This window comes from Caretta caretta, chromosome 12 (genome assembly GCF_965140235.1).
Source record: "Caretta caretta isolate rCarCar2 chromosome 12, rCarCar1.hap1, whole genome shotgun sequence".
Classification (NCBI taxonomy): Eukaryota; Metazoa; Chordata; order Testudines; family Cheloniidae; genus Caretta; species Caretta caretta.
In genome coordinates this window covers 39506448-39525677 of record NC_134217.1, presented here as the reverse complement: position 1 = coordinate 39525677, position 19230 = coordinate 39506448, and the positions used below count along the sequence as shown (strand labels likewise).

Genomic DNA, 19230 nt, shown 5'->3' with positions numbered 1-19230 from the left:
CGCCCCCAGGGCCTGTGCCCTGCTCCACACTCACCCTGCCTCCCCTCTCTCTCCCGGCAGGGACCTGGGCAAGGGGGGCACCGTGGAGCACACCTTCGATAAGCACACCACCGACCTGCAGCCGGGCACCCCCGTCCGCACCGAGCTCGCCAACCTGCTGCAGGGAACCAGGGACGCCCCCGTGTGAGTGTGGGTACCGCGCTGCCCCAGGGACGGAGCCGGGGGAGCGGAGGAGGGGCTGGAAGCCTCCAGTTAAACCCCTCCCCTCCTGCAATGAAGCATCGGCTGCCCAGTGGCAGGGGGGCCAGGCTCCCAGGGCGTCACACGGCCTCCCAGCGGGGGCGTTGGGGCCCCGTGGCATGGGGGTCGGGGGAGGACTAGCTTCTCCCTGCAGGGCGCTGGGGAGAGCACATCAGGAAGTGGGGAGTTGGCCCTGGGAGGAGGGGATAATGGGGGGCAGGTCAGAGTCAGCTACAGCAGGCGGGGCAGGGTGGGTGGGTGGGTAGATGGCCGCGGGTCAGGGCTACGAGTGGAGTGACTAGGGGTGGGGTGGAGCCACGGGTGACTCAAGGGTGACTACCATGGGGCGGGGGGTTCTGCCTGGGTCCAGCACGCTGGTGAACCGCGAGGCCTGGGGGCCCGTCCCCACAGCACAGCCGGGAGGAAACCAGCCTGCGCCGTGCTGAGGGGCTGGCGTGTCAGGGAGCGGGGAACAGCACGGTGCAAGCAGTCTGACAGCCCCCCAGCCGTCACCCTGTGCCCAGCTCCCCACGGAGCCTGGCCACCCCAGGAGGAGCAGGAGGGCTCGGCCTGGCTCCCCTCACCCCCCTTTGTGTTGCAGGCAAGTCCCCCACCTCTTCCCCACGTACATCCGCGCGCCCAACGGCCCAGAGGCCAACCCCGTCAAGCAGCTGCTGCCAGGTGAGCCGGCCGGCCGGGGTCTGCCCCCGGCATGCTGAGCTGGGGGGCTGGGGCTGCCTGGTGTGGGGAGGAACTTGCCCCCGGGGTGCCAGGGAGGAGGGGCTCAGTCCCTGGTTTCTAGGGTGACGGGTGTCCCCAGTCTCCATGCTGCTGGCAGCGTCAGGGCCTTGCTTCCTTGGAAGGGGGGCAGCTGAGGGGAAGATGGCCCCCTTTGCCTCTCCAGCGGGCAGGCCACGGGAGCGCTGCTGCAGGGCTGGGCCTTGCAGTGGTTGGCAGAGGAACTGTGGGAGGGGGTTGCCCGGGGGCATGGCCCAGCAGGAGCCGCTTTGGGGGGTGGCTGGGCTAAGTGCCTGGGAAGCCAGCCATGGGGGTGCTGGGGGACGCGTCCCGCCTGGCTGGAGGGGGGCGAGCCCCCAGCCCTGACCCAGTCTCTCCCCATCCCCGCAGAGGAGGAGGAGAGCTACCTGGGCGTGGAGGTGCAGCTGAAGCGGGAGCCCGTGGGTGCAGGGGGCGGCACCGACAGCTTCCTGGAGTGGTGGGTGGTGCGGCTGACCGAGTGCCAGCAGCGGGACTGCAACATCCTGCCCATGGTGATCTTCAACGACAAGGTCAGCCCGCCCAGCCTGGGCTTCCTGGCCGGCTACGGGTGAGTGCCAGGGCCCCTTCCACAACCACCCCCCATTGGCCATTGCTGGAGGAAGGGCACCAGGCTGGGGCAGCCCAGGGCTCTAGTGTGGGGAGGGGAGGGGAGGGATAGCAGCCTTGGGGTGCTGCACTGGGGGGGGAGTTGGCCATTCAGAGGTATGGAGGGATATCAGCCAGGGCGGCCCAGTGGCTATTTAGTACAAGGGGGTGGAAGGATGTCAGCCCAGGGCTCTGGTGTACCAGGGGGGCAGGGGAAGAGATGGGCAGGGTGCCCCCCCATTACAGTGAGGGCACCCCTGGGCTCGCTGGTACAAGGCAGGGAGGGTGCCCCCCTGCAGTATCAGGGGACATCTGGCCTGAGGAAGCCCCTGGGCTCAGTGGGGCATTACTCCCTATGGCCTGGAGGCCTTTCTGGGGGGACTCCCTGGCCTGTGCTCCCAGTGCTGTGGTACAAACCCTGAGCCCATCCAAACAACCATACCAACAGCAGAGCTCAGGGCCTCCTGCTCCTGGCGCCCCCCATTCCTCACCCCAAGGAGCACACGAGTGCGCTCGGGGCAGCCTCCTGTCCCTTGCTAGCTTCCCAATGGGAGTCCCAGCTGGTCCCATTGCTTGGAGCCAGGCCGGAGGCAGCAGGACCTGACCCTGCTCTCAGTGCAGGACCCAGCGGTTGTAGGGAAGGGCGCTGCTGGGGGGCAGGGAGAAGGGCTGACCCTGTTGCCCTCGCCCCATTGCAGGATCATGGGCCTCTATGTATCTATCGTGCTGGTGATCGGCAAGTTCGTGCGGGGCTTCTTCAGCGAGATCTCGCACTCCATCATGTTCGAGGAGCTGCCGTGCGTGGACCGCATCCTCAAGCTGTGCCAGGACATCTTCCTGGTGCGCGAGACGGGCGAGCTGGAGCTGGAAGAGGAGCTTTACGCCAAGCTCATCTTCCTCTACCGCTCGCCCGAGACCATGATCAAGTGGACACGGGAGAAGGAGTAGCAGGGAGCCACCGGCGACCAGCGCTGCGGCTGCGGGCCCCCTCTGACCCCTGGAATGTCACAACTGAGGCCTTAAACCAGCCCAGCTGGAGAGCCCCGTGGGGGGGGGGGGAGCTGGGCCGAGTGCACCCTGAGCGCTCCAGGCCAGCCCCAGTGACTGCAGGGGGTCCCACCCTGCCTGGGGGTCTGAGCTGTGCCCAGCACCACCCCTGAGGGAGAGGGGGCACCTTGGGAAGGCTGGACTTGTGCTTTTTAAAAGGAAGTTTAACTGCTTTACTAGTGAGTCCTTCAAAGGTAGCTGGGTGAAGACCCCCCTCCCCAGGAGCCATGGTCCCTCCACATCAGCTGGGTGGGGACACGCTCCTGCCCCGGCCCCACCTCAGTGCCTTCCAGCCCTGCTGCTGCCAGGCTGTTAGCACCCCAGAGAGAAGGGGGGGTGCACTCTGGAGCCCATTCAGCAGCTGTGCCTGCCTGTGAGGGAGATGGCCTCCCCCTCCTGCAGCGGGAGAATCCAAGCCAGCCGGCCGCAGTTGCTCCCAACCCCGCTGCAGGTAAAGCCTGGCCCAGTCACCCCCTTGGCCTGCTCCTGAAGCCGGCTGCACTAACTCTCCAAAGCAATACCTTACTCCCCCAGCACAGCACTGGCCAGCACCCATGGGTGCAAGCAGAGGGTCCCACTGGCCTGACACCCCTGCAGGAGGTGCTGGGCTTGCCGCCCCTCTTGCCCTGCCTGCAGAGGGTGTGGGACATGCTACTGCAGCCACTGCTCCCCGTGCTAGCCCCATGCAGGCAGCTCAGCGGAGCTACGCTTGCCCCAGGACTGGTTTGCCCCCCCGCACCCCCCCAGCCACTCCCAGGGGCGAGGGCTGGGCTCCCTCCAGCTGGACTGTAGATTTTTTTTAAAAATTCAAATGGTTTATTTATAAAGATCTCTAATAAAAGCCAAGCCAAGGCCTGCTAGTGTGACTGACTGACTCCATCTTCCTGCCCAGGCGGGGCGTGAAGCTGCCTCCTCCTGGCTGGGTGCTCCACTGGGGATTGGCACAGTCCGAGGGCCTGACTCAGCCTGGCCTCACCGCTCAAGAGTGGGGAGTTGGCCCAGGGCCTCGATCCAGCTGTGCGGCCAGGGGTGCAAAATAACGTATTCTTCTTCAAAACAGTCATTAAAAGGAGGGCGGTGTCTTCTCTCCTCTCCCCCGCAGCAGGTAGCAGGTGCCTCCCAGGGGCAAGCAGTGCAAGAGCTGGGCCCTGCACCTTGGAAACAAAGGCAGGCCCAATGCCCTGCAGCAGGGCCCCGGAGATCTCAAGCCCAGGCTGGAGGGGGCTGTGCCCATGCCCCATTTGCTCTCTGGCAGGTGTGCTTCTCCTGGGGCCCCGACAGCCAGGACAGTGTAGAGCTCTTTGGGAGTGTGGTCCAGAGAAGGGAGCCCTGCCCACCTGTCAGCTCTCACCCGGATTCACAGCTTCATCTTCCAGCAAGAACTCCTGGATTTCCAGCTTCATCAAGGCCCTGGAAGACAACCAACATCTCAGACCCCCAGCACGCTGGGTTGTGAGCTCCCGGCGCGGGCCTGGTCCCACTGGCTCAGGTCACGTTCTGGATGTTACGGTAAAGGAGGAGATTCTGCCTCTGATTTACTTATAACTTGGCCCCTGGGTCAGCGGCTCCTCCCCGGCCTAGAGCCACGTCTGCCGACGAAGGGGTTGGGATCCGTGCAAGAGCCAAGTCCCGGCCCTCCCAGGGCTCAAGCTGTGATGCAGGAGTGCGGTGACTGATGGCGCCGACCCGCCCGCCCTCCCCGTACCTGCGTTTCCTGCGCTCTGCCTCCGAGCGGACGTAGAGCGGGAGGCTCTCCAGGCAGGTCTGTAACAGAACAGAGCGGTGGTGATGGGCTGCCCCCAGCACCCCCCATTCCTGAGCTGCTGGTGTCCCTGCAGGCACAGCACATGCAGCGCCAGGGTGTGTCCTCCACCCGTCCCGGCCCCTGGCACTGTGCCTCAGCCCTGGGCTGGGGGCAGGGGAGGATGCAGGGAGCTGATGGGCAAAGCTGGGATCCTAAGGAGACTCCACCGGGACCACAGTCCTGCAAACAAAGGAGACCCACCCCTCTAGACAGCCAGGTCTGCCGGGGGCATAAAGCAGGGCTGAGACTGGTCCCGCCAGCCCGGCCTGGGCTGCAGCAGAGCCCCGGAGGGGCAGAGGGGCTCACCATGTCCTTGATGGTCAGTCTGCAGCCGTAGCAGAGCAGGGGCAGGAAGTCAGCCCGGGCGTCGGCCCTGAGGGGAGAAGGCAAAAGTGAGGTGAGGGCTGGGGGCCGGTTCTCTCCAGGGATACCCTGCGAGGAGCTGGCTGGGGGCAGCTCAAGGAGGATGGTGGTGGGGAGGTGCCGCAGCTGCTAGGGGAGTGTCGGCCCAGACGGGAAGCGCACGCAGGGCCACAAGGCCAGTGCTGATCCAAGCAGAGCACCTACCCCGCAATGGATCCTGGGCTGGGGGTGCCTTACCCTGGAGCGGTCGTGTTCGTGCAGCACCCTCTCTGCTCCTCTGCCCCCTGGCAGCACCCTCGCCCGGCAGGCGATGCAGCTGGCAGCCTCTGCTGGGAGAGCTGCTCCGAGACCAGGATTGCTTGCAAAGCAGAGCCGTCCTCTGCACCAAAGAGAGAAGGTAGTCAGAGCCCCTCGGGCTTCCGTTCCCCGTCCAGCAGGCCAGGCATCTGCCTCTCCCTGGCGGAGCAGACAGGGCCAGCCAGTGACCCAAGCCAGGATGGCAAACCCCACAGCCCTGGCCTTCAGATGGCCCCTTCCAGGCCAGGCACAGCCAGAGGCAGGTTCCCCTGCACGAGGTGCCCTGGGAATATCCAGGCCCCTAGTTCAGCTGGGCAGATAGGAAAAGGGGCTAGTTAAATCCTCACCCTGGCCTGCCCTTAGCCAGGCTGCATCTCTAGGCCCCTGGCACCCCACCATGGCAAGGTTCCCCTGCTTTGCTCCTGTAGGGGTGGTGAGGGGCCAGACCCCGATGGGCTCTGACCTGGGAGGGTAGCTGTTGGTGCCCTGCCCTAGATCAGCCAGAGGGGATCCTGTGGGTGGGGGAGGCTGCCCCCCAGGGAAAGGGGCCGAGCGAACAGAGCCTGCACTGGCTGGGCTCAGCCGGGAGAGGCGGGTGGGCGGCGTTTGCACTTACCCACATTAGTGTCCAGGGCGCACGAACAGAGGAGGCAGCGCTCGGGCTCAGCGGCACCAGGGGCAAGGCCGGCATCTCCAGGGGTCGCACTCAGCTTCTCGCCCGTCCTGCAGCCCAGAGGGGGACGCACAGAGGTTAGTGCCAGGCGATGCCAGCATCTGCCCGTGCCCCTCAGTCCTGACCCGCAGGTCCCATTACTCCCGTCCCAGGCTCCCCCACGCAGTTCAATCAGTGCCCTGTAGCCCCACCCATGCCACTGCAGTCCTGGGCGCCCTGCGCAGCAGGAGGTGCTGTGAGTCAGGGTTCCGGGGCGCTGCAGAGTTCTGACCCTCCCATAAGCAGAAGCTTCCAGCCATTCCCACCAGGGCTCTGGTCTGATGAGGGCAAATGGCCTCCAGGGTGAAGCCAACCCCACGTTTCCCAGCTGAGCAGAGCCAAGGTCTGCAGAGGTGTCGCAGGGACGGGACTGATCTCAGTCCCATCCCCGCTCAGGGGCCAGCCCTTACCGGTACACGGTGCTGACGGTCGAGGGGAACTCTGCCTGCAGCCCGTAGAGGAAGCGCTCGATCACCCGGTGGATGCTGGCCTTCTCCAGGGCCTGCGGGGAGAAAGCCACAGGGCGTCTCGTAGCCTAGCTGGCTCCAACCCCCACGCCCACTCCAGGACTCCCCTGTGATGATAGCAAAGCAGCTGGGTCATCCCCACAGACATTCAGGGGCCCTGGGGTGATGGATTTGGCACCATGCCCAGGGGAGGGGGCGTTAGCCTAATCTGCCAGAGCCTTCCCCCAGTCACATCGGCCGGGCCTCTGGGCTTGGGGCCCTGGCCTCGCTGCCCACCCCTATCAGGGATCACTGCAGGCAGGCACTTTGGAAAGTGCCCCTTGGTGCCAGGGGCACCGGAGTCCCTGCATGGCACAGCCACCCTGTGGCACTGACCGCTGGGAAGGGCTGCAGATCCCGTGAGCTGGGCTGGGATGTGAGAGACGGGGGGGCCCAAGAGGGGGTGCCACGGCCCTGCCAGAAGAGCCCAGTGCCCGGCAGGCTCAGACCCGCGCACCCCCTACCTTGGTGTCCAAGGCAGGAGTGAAGACCGTGGGAACGCCAAACAGGTGGTTGTAGAAGGCAATTTCCTTGGCCGCGTACTCCCTCATGGGCCGCACCACCACCACGTCGCCATGGCGATCGTCCGAGAAGCCCTGCGCGGAGAGAGACTGGGTGAAGGACCAGCCGGGCCCTGAGGGCCCAACACCAGCGCAGAGCTGGGATGGCCCCAGCCCAGCCCCCTGGGGCCATGGATGCACCCAGCCGTCCTGCACGTCTGCCCGGAGCGCTCGGCCTGAGCGCGGCTGGGTGAGCACCAGCCCCATGCCAGGAGCACACCAGGGGCAGCGCCAAGTGCTGGGGGTGAACTGCCAGGCAGGAGCATGCCCCCCGCCCTCCAGACTAGCTTCCCCATGGAGCTGGACTGCAGCGTGCTCAGAGCCGTGCTGCTCTCCGAGGGCAGTCATAGGAATGATTCTGGGGCAGGCAGCGCCCACGTCAGGGTTCTCTACAAACCCCTCCGCCCAGCTGCTACCCCCATCTCACAGGGGGACCCGAGGCACTAAGGGGAAGGGACATGCCTGAGGCCACACAGTGCCGGAGCAGGGACTAGAACCCAGGAGTCCCGATTTCCAGCCTCTTGCTCAAACTACTGGGCAATGTTCCTTGCCAGCTGCTGCCCATGAGGGAGTGTGGGGAGTTCTCAGGCTGGACATGCAGCTAGTCCAAGAGGCAGATCCCAGCGGGGCGAGGGTGTGTCCTGCTCCCTGGTAACCTAGCGGCCTCCAGCAAAGGGACAGAGGTTCTCTCACTGAGTTGGCATTCACAGGCCTCTTGCGGGGCTCCATAGAGGGCGGCACAAGTCGCTGCTGAGGGGGCTCTGTGTTCAAAGCAGCTGTGAGGCAGGACCCAGGGCTAACCCCGGAACAGCTGCTGTCTGCAGAGTATGTGCAAAGCAGCACCTGGGATCCCCCTTGAAGGGCAAGCAGAGGCTGGGAAAATAGGGATCGCCACCCTGGATCAGATCTACCATCTGTCAAGGCCAGTAGCTGATCTCCAGCATGGGCTTCGGTGGGAGGGAGAAACCCCAATGCACCTACTCTGTGCTATGGGGAATGCCGTCCTTTGATCTCCAGTTGCCAGACAAGCAGTGTCAGCAGATGTAACGTTATTGGTCCCTTGCGAGGAAAAAAATCAGGCCCCGGTTCTCTCTGGCCGACCTCCCAGTGCTGGGAGCAGCTGCCTACACTACAGGAGGTGGGGCTGCTTTTTAAGGGAGCTACCTTTGCTTCCCCCTGAATTTCACTAAACCCCTCCGCTGCACACGCACGGGAACCCCGGCCAGCCCACTCCCCTTGCTCTCTGCTGCTGGGAAGGGATTCAAGAGCAATTTCCTCAGGCCGCACAGTGCCTACAGCTGCTGTCCTTCTTAAAATGGGGACTAAAGAATATAGATCAGACCATTCCCTGGGGCTGGGAGTTTCCCTAACTCCAACTCCCCCCTTTAGATTTTCAGGGTGGGAGAATCAGACATTAGTTTTTATTGTAGCTTTAACTTTTTCTTCCTTGGCCTCCCATCAGTAACTAATAACTCAGTGGTTGGTCTCCTGCTCTGAGCACGGACAGGGGAGCCAAGAACTCTTGGGTTCTCTGGTCTTGGAGCAGTCACTTCCTGTCGGTCCTGGCACCTGCCCCACGGGGAGGCATGGGTGAAGATGTACAGTCCCAAGTATCTCTCTGTCAAATCAGTCCCCAAGTGCCTGGGAGCTGCAGTCTAAGGGTTAACGCAACCCGGCAGGATCCGGGGCTGCAAGGCGTTCACTCCAGCTTGTGAAGGGAAGCAGAAGGACGTGGCTTGGCTTGCCTGACCGAAAGCCCTGGCTCGAGCTGTCAGTGCAGTGACATCTGTCCCAGCTCCAGTGTTCCCTACTGCAGCTGAGAAATGTCAATTTCAGGGGCAGGAAAACTTCCCCTTCCTGGAGCGCAGAGAGCAGAAACTGACTGGATCAGAATCCCCATGCTGACGCGTACAGCAGCTTGCACGCTGCTCTGCTCCGATGCCCATGTACTGGCGGGGAGCCTGTTAGAGGCACTAAGGCAGCTGGAGAAGATCAGGGAAATAGCAACTCGTTGTTCCAGGCCCCCACGAGGGCTACACGTTCACCCAGCATGAAGCCGTGGGCCCCGGGTGCGTTCAGCGACGAAGACAATGGAGACAACGGCACTGCCAGCTTCTCCCCAAGGTCCCACTAAACGACAGCGCATTACTGCCACCATGGCCCGGGCAGTGCAGGTAAGGCTGGGCCTGGGGCCTTCCCCCAGCCACCCTTCCCCCAGCACAGCAGCCTGGCAGCGCTAGGACCAAGGGGCTAACGGTGCAGTCTGGGTAACCAGTGACTGCGACCCAACTGCGGCCAGCACTTACCGTGTCCATGGCAAGGGAGGCTCCCCGCCCCAGAGAGAGGTTGGTCAACAGTTTGACAGCCAGGCGGGTGCAGCTGTCTCCCATCATGACCTTGGAGTACCCTTGGGCCCTGGCCGTGTGCAGGATCAGGTGGTTGCTGAAGAAGAAGCCAGAAGGGAGTGAGGGCTGCAGCCCGGACCCAGGCAGAGACGCTGAGCCCATCAGCCCTGGGCAGCTCCTCACGAACACCAGCTCACACAGCAAGCCTCCCACCCATTGCTGTGCCCAGGGCGAGGAAGAGGGGCCATGTGGGACAGCAGAGCCCACTCCTTCATGGGGGCTTCACAGGAGGGAGACGAGATCTCAAGGGAGCTGGGGGGAGATGAGCAGGGCTGGGCTTTCCCAAGGCCCTGAAGGGAGATTGGCCTCCAATCCCCACTGAATTCCAAAGGCAGCTGGGTGCCTTGCAAAACCCAGCGCATGCGGGGTAGCGGCCTAGGCAGCTCATCCTGAGATCCCCAGAGCTCGCTGGGGGGCCTGGCCCGAGGGCGATGGGACAGACAGACACTCCTGTGGACGGGAGCTGCAGCATCATGGCTGGGAAGCAGTGCATGCTGGGATGGACTGGAGGACAGGAAAGGCAGAGGAAAAAGGTCCTCAGCCCCTCCCCACCTGGGCAGCCCCCCCCCCCCCCCCCGGCAGGGTCAGAGAGGGCAAAGCATGCAGCCCTGCTCACAGAGAAGGGGGAGGCCCTGTCCATCCCCCACAGCACTCTGGAGGGGGCTCACCGCAGGGTCTGCAGCAGCTCTTCTTTAGCCGTCAATGTCTTCACAGACCCAAAGAGCTGGATCAGCTGCTCTGTCTGGACTGTGGCCAGCCCCTCCGTTCTGGGCACATCTTGCATGCAGAACTCGGCAAGCTTCTCCTGGATATGCCTCTCAGGCAGAGGGGGGCCTCCGCCCTCCTCCTGCCTCTGCTGGCGGATGAAGCCCTCCACCGCCTCCTTGTAGCTGTTCTTGGGGCCTGCGGGATTGTGGGGCACATGCTGCAGGATGGAGCTGGGCAAGTCAAATACCTGCACAGAGCAAGCAGATGGATCCTGTTAGCCACAGCAAGCACCTGCATGGTGCTTCTGAGACCCACACCTGCTGGCAGTGAGATCGGTGCCTCGGGAGCTGGCAAAACCCAGACATTGGAGGAGCCCCAGGGAGCTTGTGCCAGAGACAGGATTAGAGGTCAGGCCCCAGCTCCAGCTCCTCACTCACACCAGGCTGCCTCTCTAATACACTTGTCTCATTCAGGCCCTATCATTGCTAAGGACACCAGGCCATAGGCCTCCTCCATCCCAGCCTCATCGGCTCCTATTGGACGGATCCGTTTCCCTCATTCCTAGGGCACTGGGTGGCTACCCTGAGCAGGGGCCTCGGACATCTCATCCAGAGGCTCTTCTCCCAGCACCTGGAATTGCAGCGAAGGTCTGATCTCTCGCCCAGTGACTGCCCCAGTGTGGGAGCCCCCGGTTCCCTGCAATGTGACTCCGCCCCAGCGCTCCCCAGGGCTGTGATCCCACCCTACCTCTTCTAGGTGGGCCAGGTGATATGGGAACCCTGAGGCTTGCAGGATGGTCTCCATCTGGAGCAGCGTCTCCGCTCTCTCAGCCAGGCTTTGTCCGCACACAGCTCCCTCTGAGTAGCAAACAAGATGCCAGATGAGGTGAGTTAGCTGCCTTGCAGGAGAGACTTCTCTGTCTGCGGGGAGGGGGTGACCTAGGACACTCCAGCCAACCCAGAAGGCACGCAGCCACATCTATCCTCCTCACCAACTAACAAGGCAGGAAGCAGGGAGATGGGGCTCTAAGGCCTGGGCAGGGGGGATATTGGCTTGCAGGCCTTGAGGGCTGCATGCAATGGAGCAAACTGCAGCCACCCTTCTCTTTAAGACAGGAGTGCAGCCTGGGGAGCAGTCCCCAGCAATGCTCCATCTTCCTACAAGTAGCCAGACCCGACCATCTCCAGGTGGGACCTGGATTCTCCATGGGCAGCCTGGAGCCATGCTACAGAACTTCAGATGCGTACGCCCTCCCTTCCTCATCTCCATATACACTATTCGCCAATACACGTTAGGTGTAGTACACCGCATACGAGTAGGTATTCTGTGCATGGGTTTATAGATCTAGGTGTTGGGAAGTTATGTTAACTGAATGAATTATGCCCTTCCCAAAATTCTGTTCATCCACATCAAATATCCCATAACGCTCTGCAAAGCTGAAGTCAGCTTTGGCATTAGAAAATAAAAAACTTGTCAAAGGCAAAATCCATGAACGTTCTGCCCCAGCACAGTGGGGAGGTACCTTCATATCCCTGGAGTGCTAGTAACCAAACAAAGATAAGGAACAAACAGGCCAACAAGTGAAGGAACCGGTACACACGGAGGGATTGGACTTCAGTGACGTATAAAGAGCTTTGTAACTTGTAAAATCATCCTATAAATGCCACTAGTTGAAATGCGGATCTTTGAAACACCCCTTCCATGCATGGCGAACCCACCGCGCGAGTTTGCTTCCCGGCCAAAGGGTGCGCGTCTCTCTGCGTGTTGTGCTGGTTTCTCTTTAGACGATGCATTTGGATACGTTCAGCTGGCTGGTCTCCAATGTTTTTAAGACTGAAGTGTGAGTGTCATCAAACAACAGGCTACGCCACTGAGTCAGCAGCAGCACCCAGCGAAAGAACCCAGAAGAAACACACTGATCCTCCAGCCAGGCCCCACTCCCTTTCAGCACCCCGCAGGGACGGCGGGAGGGGTAGGAGGATGCCCCCCTCCATCCTGAAACAAGCAGAGCAGCTCCACCCATCCTATTTAGAGTCTCTCTACTCCTACGCAGCTTGCTGGCATGACCATGTGGAGAGCGCCCAGCTGGTCGGGCAACAAAGTGCTGGGTTCAGCAGGGCATGGCCAGCCCATGCACCTGCTGGGATCTGGGAAGAGACCAGCTAACTCGTGCTCTGGTAGGGTCCAGACTGGGATTGCTCTGCAGTCTCTGGAGATGGAAGCACAATTGGTACACTAACCCCCTGGTCCATCCCACCCCATAATGGGGGCTAGTGTAGCTACCTAGCCTCTTGTCTCTTAGGATTTAAAGAGAGCAGCTAGCAGCTGCCGATAAGCCTAAGCCTATCTGCGATGGAGCCACACATCCCCTGCCCAGCTGAGGGTGGGGTAAGGGTTAATAGTCTGTCAGGGCAATGACAGAGGAAACTTCCCCTCCTCCCCCCCAACTCATGAGGGCAAGGAAAGTAGATGGGGCAGTGGGAGGCTCTGAGTCCCCCACAGGGGAAGGGATCTCCCCCTGCTTCCTGCCCAGGGGGACCAGAGAACCAGGTCAGGTGGGGAAGCTGCTGCCTGCGGAGGGGATACTGTGAGTGGTGGATCAGGCTAAGAGCCCTACTCCTGAGCCCATGCCTTGGCCTGCCTTGCCAGGAGCTCTGGCTGGAGGGGTGTGGGAGCGTTTGAGTGGTCGGACCCTTCCTGGGAAGGGGACACCATCCACCTGCATGCCCTGTGTGTCTGAAGCATGCCTCCCCTGGGTTCCAGTCAGTGAACCAGACTAGCTTAACCCCCCATTTCCAATGTGTTTACTCTGTCCACTGGCCATCTCACTGCTCTCTTGGGGATCCTGCCTCTCCAGGCCTGAAGGGACGCTACCAGCAACAGGAGAGCAGAGAAACCAGACAGGCCTTAACAGTGAGAGGGGCACTATCCGAAACCAGGCTCTCCTAATGCTGGACAGCGTCAGCCTGTAGGCTGGCCCAAAACCACGTGCACAGAATGGGCTGGGAGCAGGACAGGTTGCTGGGTTACCGTCGATGTAGATGATGCCTGGTATAAAGCGCAGTTTCTTGGCTGTCTCCCGACTCAGCCCCTGAGAAGAGAAATGGGAATGAGCCGCTCGCCCCAAGCGCTGGGAAAGGTAATGAATGGTTGCGTGTCTTAGCAACATCCCCTGGATCTAGCAGAGAGGGCAGGTCTGACTCTTCTGACCCTGGCTGTTAGTGAGGCATTCCCACAGCCCCAGGAGAGATAGCGAATGTTTCTAGTTAACAACACGCCTAGATCTCGTGGGCTGAAGGCCCCAGCCTAGACCAAGTGATTGTAATCGCCACCTGATTAGGCTCAAACGTTGACCTGGCCACTTACACGCACAGTCGCAGTAACTGTTGGCGCAGCTTAGATGCCCCCCTCGCTCAGACTTCCCTGGGGGGCTGTGAGCTTCCCACCTTTTGGGAAAAGAGAGCTGCAGGTGCACTGGACAGGAATTGTGAGAACTTCTAAGGAGCCACATTCAGTGATTGCACTACTATGGGTTTAGACATGGGGGCATACAGAAGCAGACAGCCCTCTGGGAGATCCAGTCCATCACCCCACAAAGCAATGCTTTCCTCTCTGCTAGTTCATCAGTCTCCTCTTAACCATTTCTAATACCCCAGCTATGGTCCAGGTGGCTGTTCTTTCCTCTGGCTAACTGCTCTCACTGTTCCTAACATCTAACAAGTTTCCACGCTGCGCTGCAGAGCGGATACCTCTTGGACTTGTCGAAGCATTGAGCTGGAGGCAGGTCCACCTGATAACGCAAGAAGAACCTGTAAGGGAGATATGAGAGACACTTAACCATCCATCTCTGCTTCCTCCTCGCCTTCCCACATCCGTCCCTCCCTTACACAAAAAGCGACTCTACCTTCTCTCCTGGGTAAATGGCACGATTCTTCCCAAGCATCGCACGGAACTTGTGAACAAAATACTCCCTAAAACAGGCCCTTGGAAACAAACACGCACGTAAGTAATTAGAAATGATAATCCCAACCCTACGCGAGATCCCAGCCTTGGCAGGCAGCACCCCAAGCACCCGCATCTCACTGCTAATAAAGCTTTGATTCCAGCACAGGCCAATTGGGAGGCACAGTGAACTGCCTGCTACCCTGCCCGACAGCAAAGTCAGTCAATGAGTCCCCCTTAAGATTTCATCAATTAGCTTCTGTCTGACAGCAAGACAGCTCCAGTTTGGGGACCCAGAAATCTGTGGAGATCCATTTTAAAGCTAGCCTGAGAAACCAGGCTTGCTGGACTGGATCCCTCTCTAGCCCTCTGAGCCAAAACACTTAAACAAAATAAAAAGCCCAAGAGGAAAAAGTTCCGTTGTACAATGACAGATATCAATTTTAAAGGGTTTGCTGCTTTTTTAAATGGTCAAGTTAAGCCAGACACAAGGAGAGGTCATTTAGTTCCCCAGCCTCAGTTCAGAGCTGTCAGGGTAAAAACAAGCACAAGGCGAAAGAAGGCCACGTTTACAAAGAACGTAGGCATGCAGGTAGGTGCATGCACGCTGGTAACTGCAACTACAGCTCTGATCAGTCGCGTGCGTGCCGTTGCTTGGGTTGTATCTCAGTCACAGCAGTACCTGTACAAACTGCTTACGCAACTACAATCCCAGGCTTTCAAAAATCTGGCCTGCAGAGCTCAAACCAATCAACTTCCGAGATTCATATAAAAACAAAATGGGGCAGATTAGATCTGTTTGTTTTCCAAATTAAAAAAAAAGGGTAACCCACCCCCGCTTTTCCCTATGCTCATACCCCATTTCTCTATAACTAGGGCGATGCATCACAGTATCTCTTGCATGCAATGGTAGTGATTGAGTCTTTGCAAAAACAAAAAGATGCAAATCCAAAGCAAGGGCCTTACAGGGCAACTCCCCACATTCTTGAATTAGTTCAATCTGCTGTACACAACTGTACACAATAAAGCGGCTCTTTATTATCTAGTTGGTTTGAATCTCTCTTGCAACCCTCATCATAAACAGCCCTATTTCAAACAGATTTATAAAGATCAGTAAATGAGGTTCTAAAGATGGGAACGTTCTGGCCTTCTGAACAGGGTTTCCTCACTATGACTGTTTCTTTCTTACTTGCAAAAGGCATCTCCAACACGAATGACTAACACGGGAGACGCCTCCTTGCACTTCATGCACTTCTGCGCACAGCTGGGGAAAGAGACAATCAAAGGAAACCGATTACTATCCTAGGGACCACCTTCAAGCAAAGAGCATTGCAAACCACCATCAGCTTGTTTAAACACTTTGAAGATACCAGGTGCTTTGTAAGTTCAGAGTTGAAAGATGGGCGTAGTACAATTGTGAAATGAATTTGGGGTTGATGTGGGAACTATAGAGCTTGAAATGCTGTGGTTATGTATGCATGGGAGGTGATAGCACAACCCGTGCTCTAGCAGTAAAAGGCTATGTTATACTATTAGTCCCTGAGCTGACCAGTTACCACCTCCAACTATACAAATCTCTGTCCACATCTCAATTATGTCAGGCCCAGTTTTCAAAGCACAAATCCGGAGGAATGCCTTCAAGCTGGTATTTGCACACACACAGCTGCAGTTGTGCCATGCACAATTGCGGCCACGTGCAAATCTGGCCAGATGCAGGTCCAGGGGCACCCTGCAACTTCTCTCGCCTCTGAAGGGCCAAAGCACCAAGGAGTGGGTGGAATACTCCCAGTACAAGGCAGCGGTCACCTTTGTGGCTCTTTACCGATGTGCTGTGGCACCCAAAGGCCCAATTGGGCGGGGCGGGGCACTGCAAGCCCCCCCCCCGCCCACCGATCGACGCCCCAGGCCCGGCCTGTCCCCAGGATGTCGGCGGGCACGGCTGCCTCGCTCAGGGAGGCGAGAACTCCGCATCGCTGAGCTCCGGGGCGAGGCCGGCCGAGCCCCCAGGGCAGACGCAGCAACGGCCCCCCCGCGGCTCAAGCTGAGGCCAGAGCCGGCCTGGCCCAGGCTCCAGCCGGCCGCCCGCCCGCCCCCGCTGTCTCTGTGGCCGATCCCCAGGGGACCCTGGTCGCTCCCCGCGCGGCGGGCCGGGCTCTCACCCGACGCGGGGCCGCCCCTGAGGCCAGCCGCAGCCCCCGTACTGCTCCTGCGCCTGACACATGGCGGCGGCGGCGGCGGCAGCGCTCCCCTTCCGGCGCGCCCCTGCTGCGTCACCGCCGCGCGACGCGCAGCCCCGACCACAGCGCTTCCGGCGCGCCCCTGCTGCGTCACTGTCCCGCGCCGCGCGAGCGCGGGGAGGAGGAGGAGGTGCCCCGCGCCGCCCTCACGCGCGCATGCGCGGCCCCCCCGCCCCCGCCGCGCGCTCATGGCGGCCGCGATGTTCCGGAGCCTGTTGGTCTCCGCGGCCCAGCAGCGGCCTCAGGCCCCGGGCCCCGGCGGGGCCCCCCGGGAGCAGCCGCCGCCCGGCGCCCCCGCCCCCGACGCGCTGGAGGCGCAGTTCAGCTGCCCCATCTGCCTGGAGGTGTATCACCGGGCCGTGTGCATCGGGGGCTGCGGCCACACGTGAGCGCGGGGGGGCTCCGGGGGGGCGGCGGGGCGCCTGGGGGCCGGACGTGCGCATCCGGGTAGCGGGCCGGGGGGGCGGGGGGTAGGGAAGAAACCCCCCTGGAGCCCATAACCCGCCCCCCCCCACACGGCTCAGCGCCTGCCCCCCCCCCGTCTCTGGGGTACCCCGGGACCCCTCAGGCCCCCGTGCTGCACCGCAGGCCTGTGGCTACATCCCCTCCCTGCCCCCTTCCGGCCCCCCGAGCCGGGGCCTGGAGCCCCGCCCCCACCGGCCCCGCCCCGCGCGGCTTCCAGTCGGCGGGTCCTGGCCGTGGATGGGGGTGTGAACCACACGCCCCGGCCCTGCCCGGGCGGGACTCTCCCGGGGGCCGGGTTTCGCCCCAGGGGCTCGCGCGCCATGGGGCGCTTTGTCTGGAGCGGAGCCACTGAATTCTCAGCTCTGCCTGGAGTCTGTTTGGGCGCGGGGTGATTGGCAGCTCCTTGTGTTGCGGTATCCGATCATCTAACGGCTGAGTCACCCGGTTCCCTAAAACCGCCTTTCGGTGCACATGTCTTATGACTAGTTTCTCCCCGGAGCCAGAGGCAGTTGTAAATGTCAGAACATGCACTACTTGTTTTGATTGATTTTATCTCCGGAGCAAACAATACGTATACCGACGACGGCGGTGGCTTGCTTGTGTGGTATCGGCAGCTTTGCTTTGCCGAAAGTGCTTTGCCGAAGAGCTCTGCCCTGACAAGCTTACAGTCTAATTGGGCAAGAGGTGAAGGAGGTGGGATGGGAAGTGACAGGAGGCAGCTTGAGGGGCAGGTGTCCCTAGCCTCTATTTGCCAGAAGCTGGGAATAGGTGACAGGGAAAGGATCACTTGATGATGACCTGTTCTGTTCATTCCCTTTGAAGCACCTGGCATTGGCCACTGTCGGAAGACAGGATACTGGGCTAGATGGACCTTTGGTCTGACTCAGTATGATTGGTCTTATGTTCAGTGCTAGCAAATGTCCTCTTCCATGGGTTTTGTTTTGATTTAGGGTACAGGTGGAGCAGCAAGGTTTAAAGGGTGCCTGGAAGGAAGCATTTCGTAGACCGTCCCTTGATTTTCCCTTCTCTTTACAACCAGAAGTAGTTTCCAGGATATCTTGAAGATCTCCAATTTAAATACTGGCAATGCTGAATGAAACAGCGAAACTTACTGCCTCCTTCACCATCTTGGACTTTACCTCAATCTCCCCATATCACCTCCTTAATGTAAATAGCTACGCCAGGGAGTGGGGCCCACCCTGATGGTATGGGTGTTCCATAATCTGCCACCCAGGTGTGACACTGATGGGCACTTCAGCAATGTGTGTGAGGGCAGAACAGAGCGCTGCATAGTAAAATGGCAGCTGGAGTGAAAGGAATGTCTGCTAATGACAACACCAGCAGAAACTATGGTGTCTTGTAGTGCCCTGTGCTTGCATCCATCACGAAAGCTTATGCTCAAATAAATTTGTTAGTCTCTAAGGTGCCACAAGTACTCTTTTTATTTTTGTGGATACAGACGAACACGGCTGCTACTCTGAAACCTGTGCTTGTATAGTTATCTGTGGATCTGCTAAGAGGCTAATAGGGAAACCCCACAAAGGACAGGTCCCTCCTTGCAAAACAAGTTAAGAGAGAGCCTCACTTGTTGATCAAGAACTTTACGCTCATCGGGAAAGGGAGGACTGCTGGAGGAGATGGGGTACAAACCCCCGGTTACAGGGTCACTCAGTAGCAGACAGATGACTAGGTGGTTCTGGTCATGTAAAATACACTCCTGCTGGTAGACGAATGTAGCTTGGTGGTTTGAGTTCACCAGCAGTGGAAAAACTTGCAGCTGATGAGCTTTGCCCTGCAGTTTCAGGGAGTGCCGTGTCTGGTGCTGCATTTTCAGACTGAGCATCCCTTGAGGGTGGATGGGAGGCTAACTGTTTGGGGGACTGCAAATGGCAGGGCCAGACCAGCTGACAACTCACACCATAGGAGAGAGAATTCTGTATAGTGGTGGTGTGTGAAAGACTGTTAAATCAAACAGGGAAGACAGGCACCTTTGACTATTTCCAAATTCTTAATTCTAAGCCATGTTCCCCTTGGGTAGTAAACAGCAAGAGTCGGGGTCGGGGCTGCGTGTCCCATGGGGGAGGGGAGCGCTGCCGCCAAGTGCCAGACTCCTCAGCAGGCTGATGGGGCCCAAAGCTCTTCTTGAACTTCCTTCAGAGCCTGAAAAATGTCCAGTTTCTCCTAATCACGGACTGCAGTTTAAAATCGCCCCTTCTCTGTTGGACCAATGACAAACGTGGCAGGTTCTGGGTTGGTCTGCAGGCCTCAGCCTCCAGCCATTGTTCACTTTGCTGTTGATGAGCCAGACAGGATCAGCAATTCCAAGAATCAGTTCAGAACATTGCTTTCTCAACCGAGCAGAGTGGAGGGACCGTGCAGTTCATGCTCCTACATCAAAACAAGCTGGCCGGTCCAATTTTAGGCCTCCCTCTGTCCCAGTAGCATTCCTTTTATTGATTGAGCTTCAGTGTTCAGCACTGTGCCAATGGATAAGTAGACAACACCGGACCCAACAAGCTTGCAGTCTACTGGAAACAAACAAAGCTGTTCTGGTACCTAGCCTTGCAATGGTGACTCCC

General features: G+C 59.8%; 3 protein-coding genes across 10 annotated transcripts in view; 2 read left to right on the top strand and 1 right to left on the bottom strand.

The window, feature by feature from the left end:
* PIEZO1 (piezo type mechanosensitive ion channel component 1 (Er blood group)) overlaps positions 1-3518 on the top strand; it is a 110495-nt gene extending 106977 nt beyond the window's left edge. For all 5 annotated transcript variants that reach the window (XM_048870829.2, XM_048870828.2, XM_048870830.2 and 2 more), the window contains 4 exons: positions 61-183; positions 842-921; positions 1369-1567; positions 2304-3518. In XM_048870829.2, the coding sequence (XP_048726786.2) occupies positions 61-183; positions 842-921; positions 1369-1567; positions 2304-2553 (652 nt within the window). In that variant the 3' untranslated portion in view covers positions 2554-3518. The remainder of the gene's footprint in view (positions 1-60; positions 184-841; positions 922-1368; positions 1568-2303) is intronic.
* On the bottom strand, positions 3446-16201 carry CTU2 (cytosolic thiouridylase subunit 2). Its single transcript, XM_048870843.2, has 15 exons — positions 16109-16201; positions 15139-15213; positions 13912-13990; positions 13757-13816; positions 13038-13098; positions 10755-10864; positions 9968-10254; positions 9201-9336; positions 6799-6930; positions 6239-6330; positions 5733-5839; positions 5057-5198; positions 4763-4829; positions 4358-4416; positions 3446-4062 (listed from the first exon to the last, which is right to left on the bottom strand). The coding sequence occupies exons 1-15, from the start codon at positions 16168-16170 to the stop codon at positions 3993-3995; spliced, it is 1539 nt and encodes a 512-aa protein (XP_048726800.1). The 5' UTR covers positions 16171-16201; the 3' UTR covers positions 3446-3992.
* Positions 16202-16350: 149 nt separating this feature from the next.
* The window catches only part of RNF166 (ring finger protein 166), a 38517-nt gene continuing 35637 nt past the window's right edge, over positions 16351-19230 (top strand). For 3 of the 4 annotated variants that reach the window (XR_007359298.2, XR_007359299.2, XM_048870848.2), the window contains exon 1: positions 16353-16571. Coding sequence is in view for 2 of the 4 variants with exons in the window: in XM_048870848.2 (XP_048726805.1) it covers positions 16375-16571 (197 nt within the window). In the remaining 2 variants the exon portion in view is untranslated. Of the gene's footprint in view, positions 16572-19230 lie in introns of all 4 variants that reach the window. The other variant, XM_075118467.1, reaches the window with a different exon arrangement.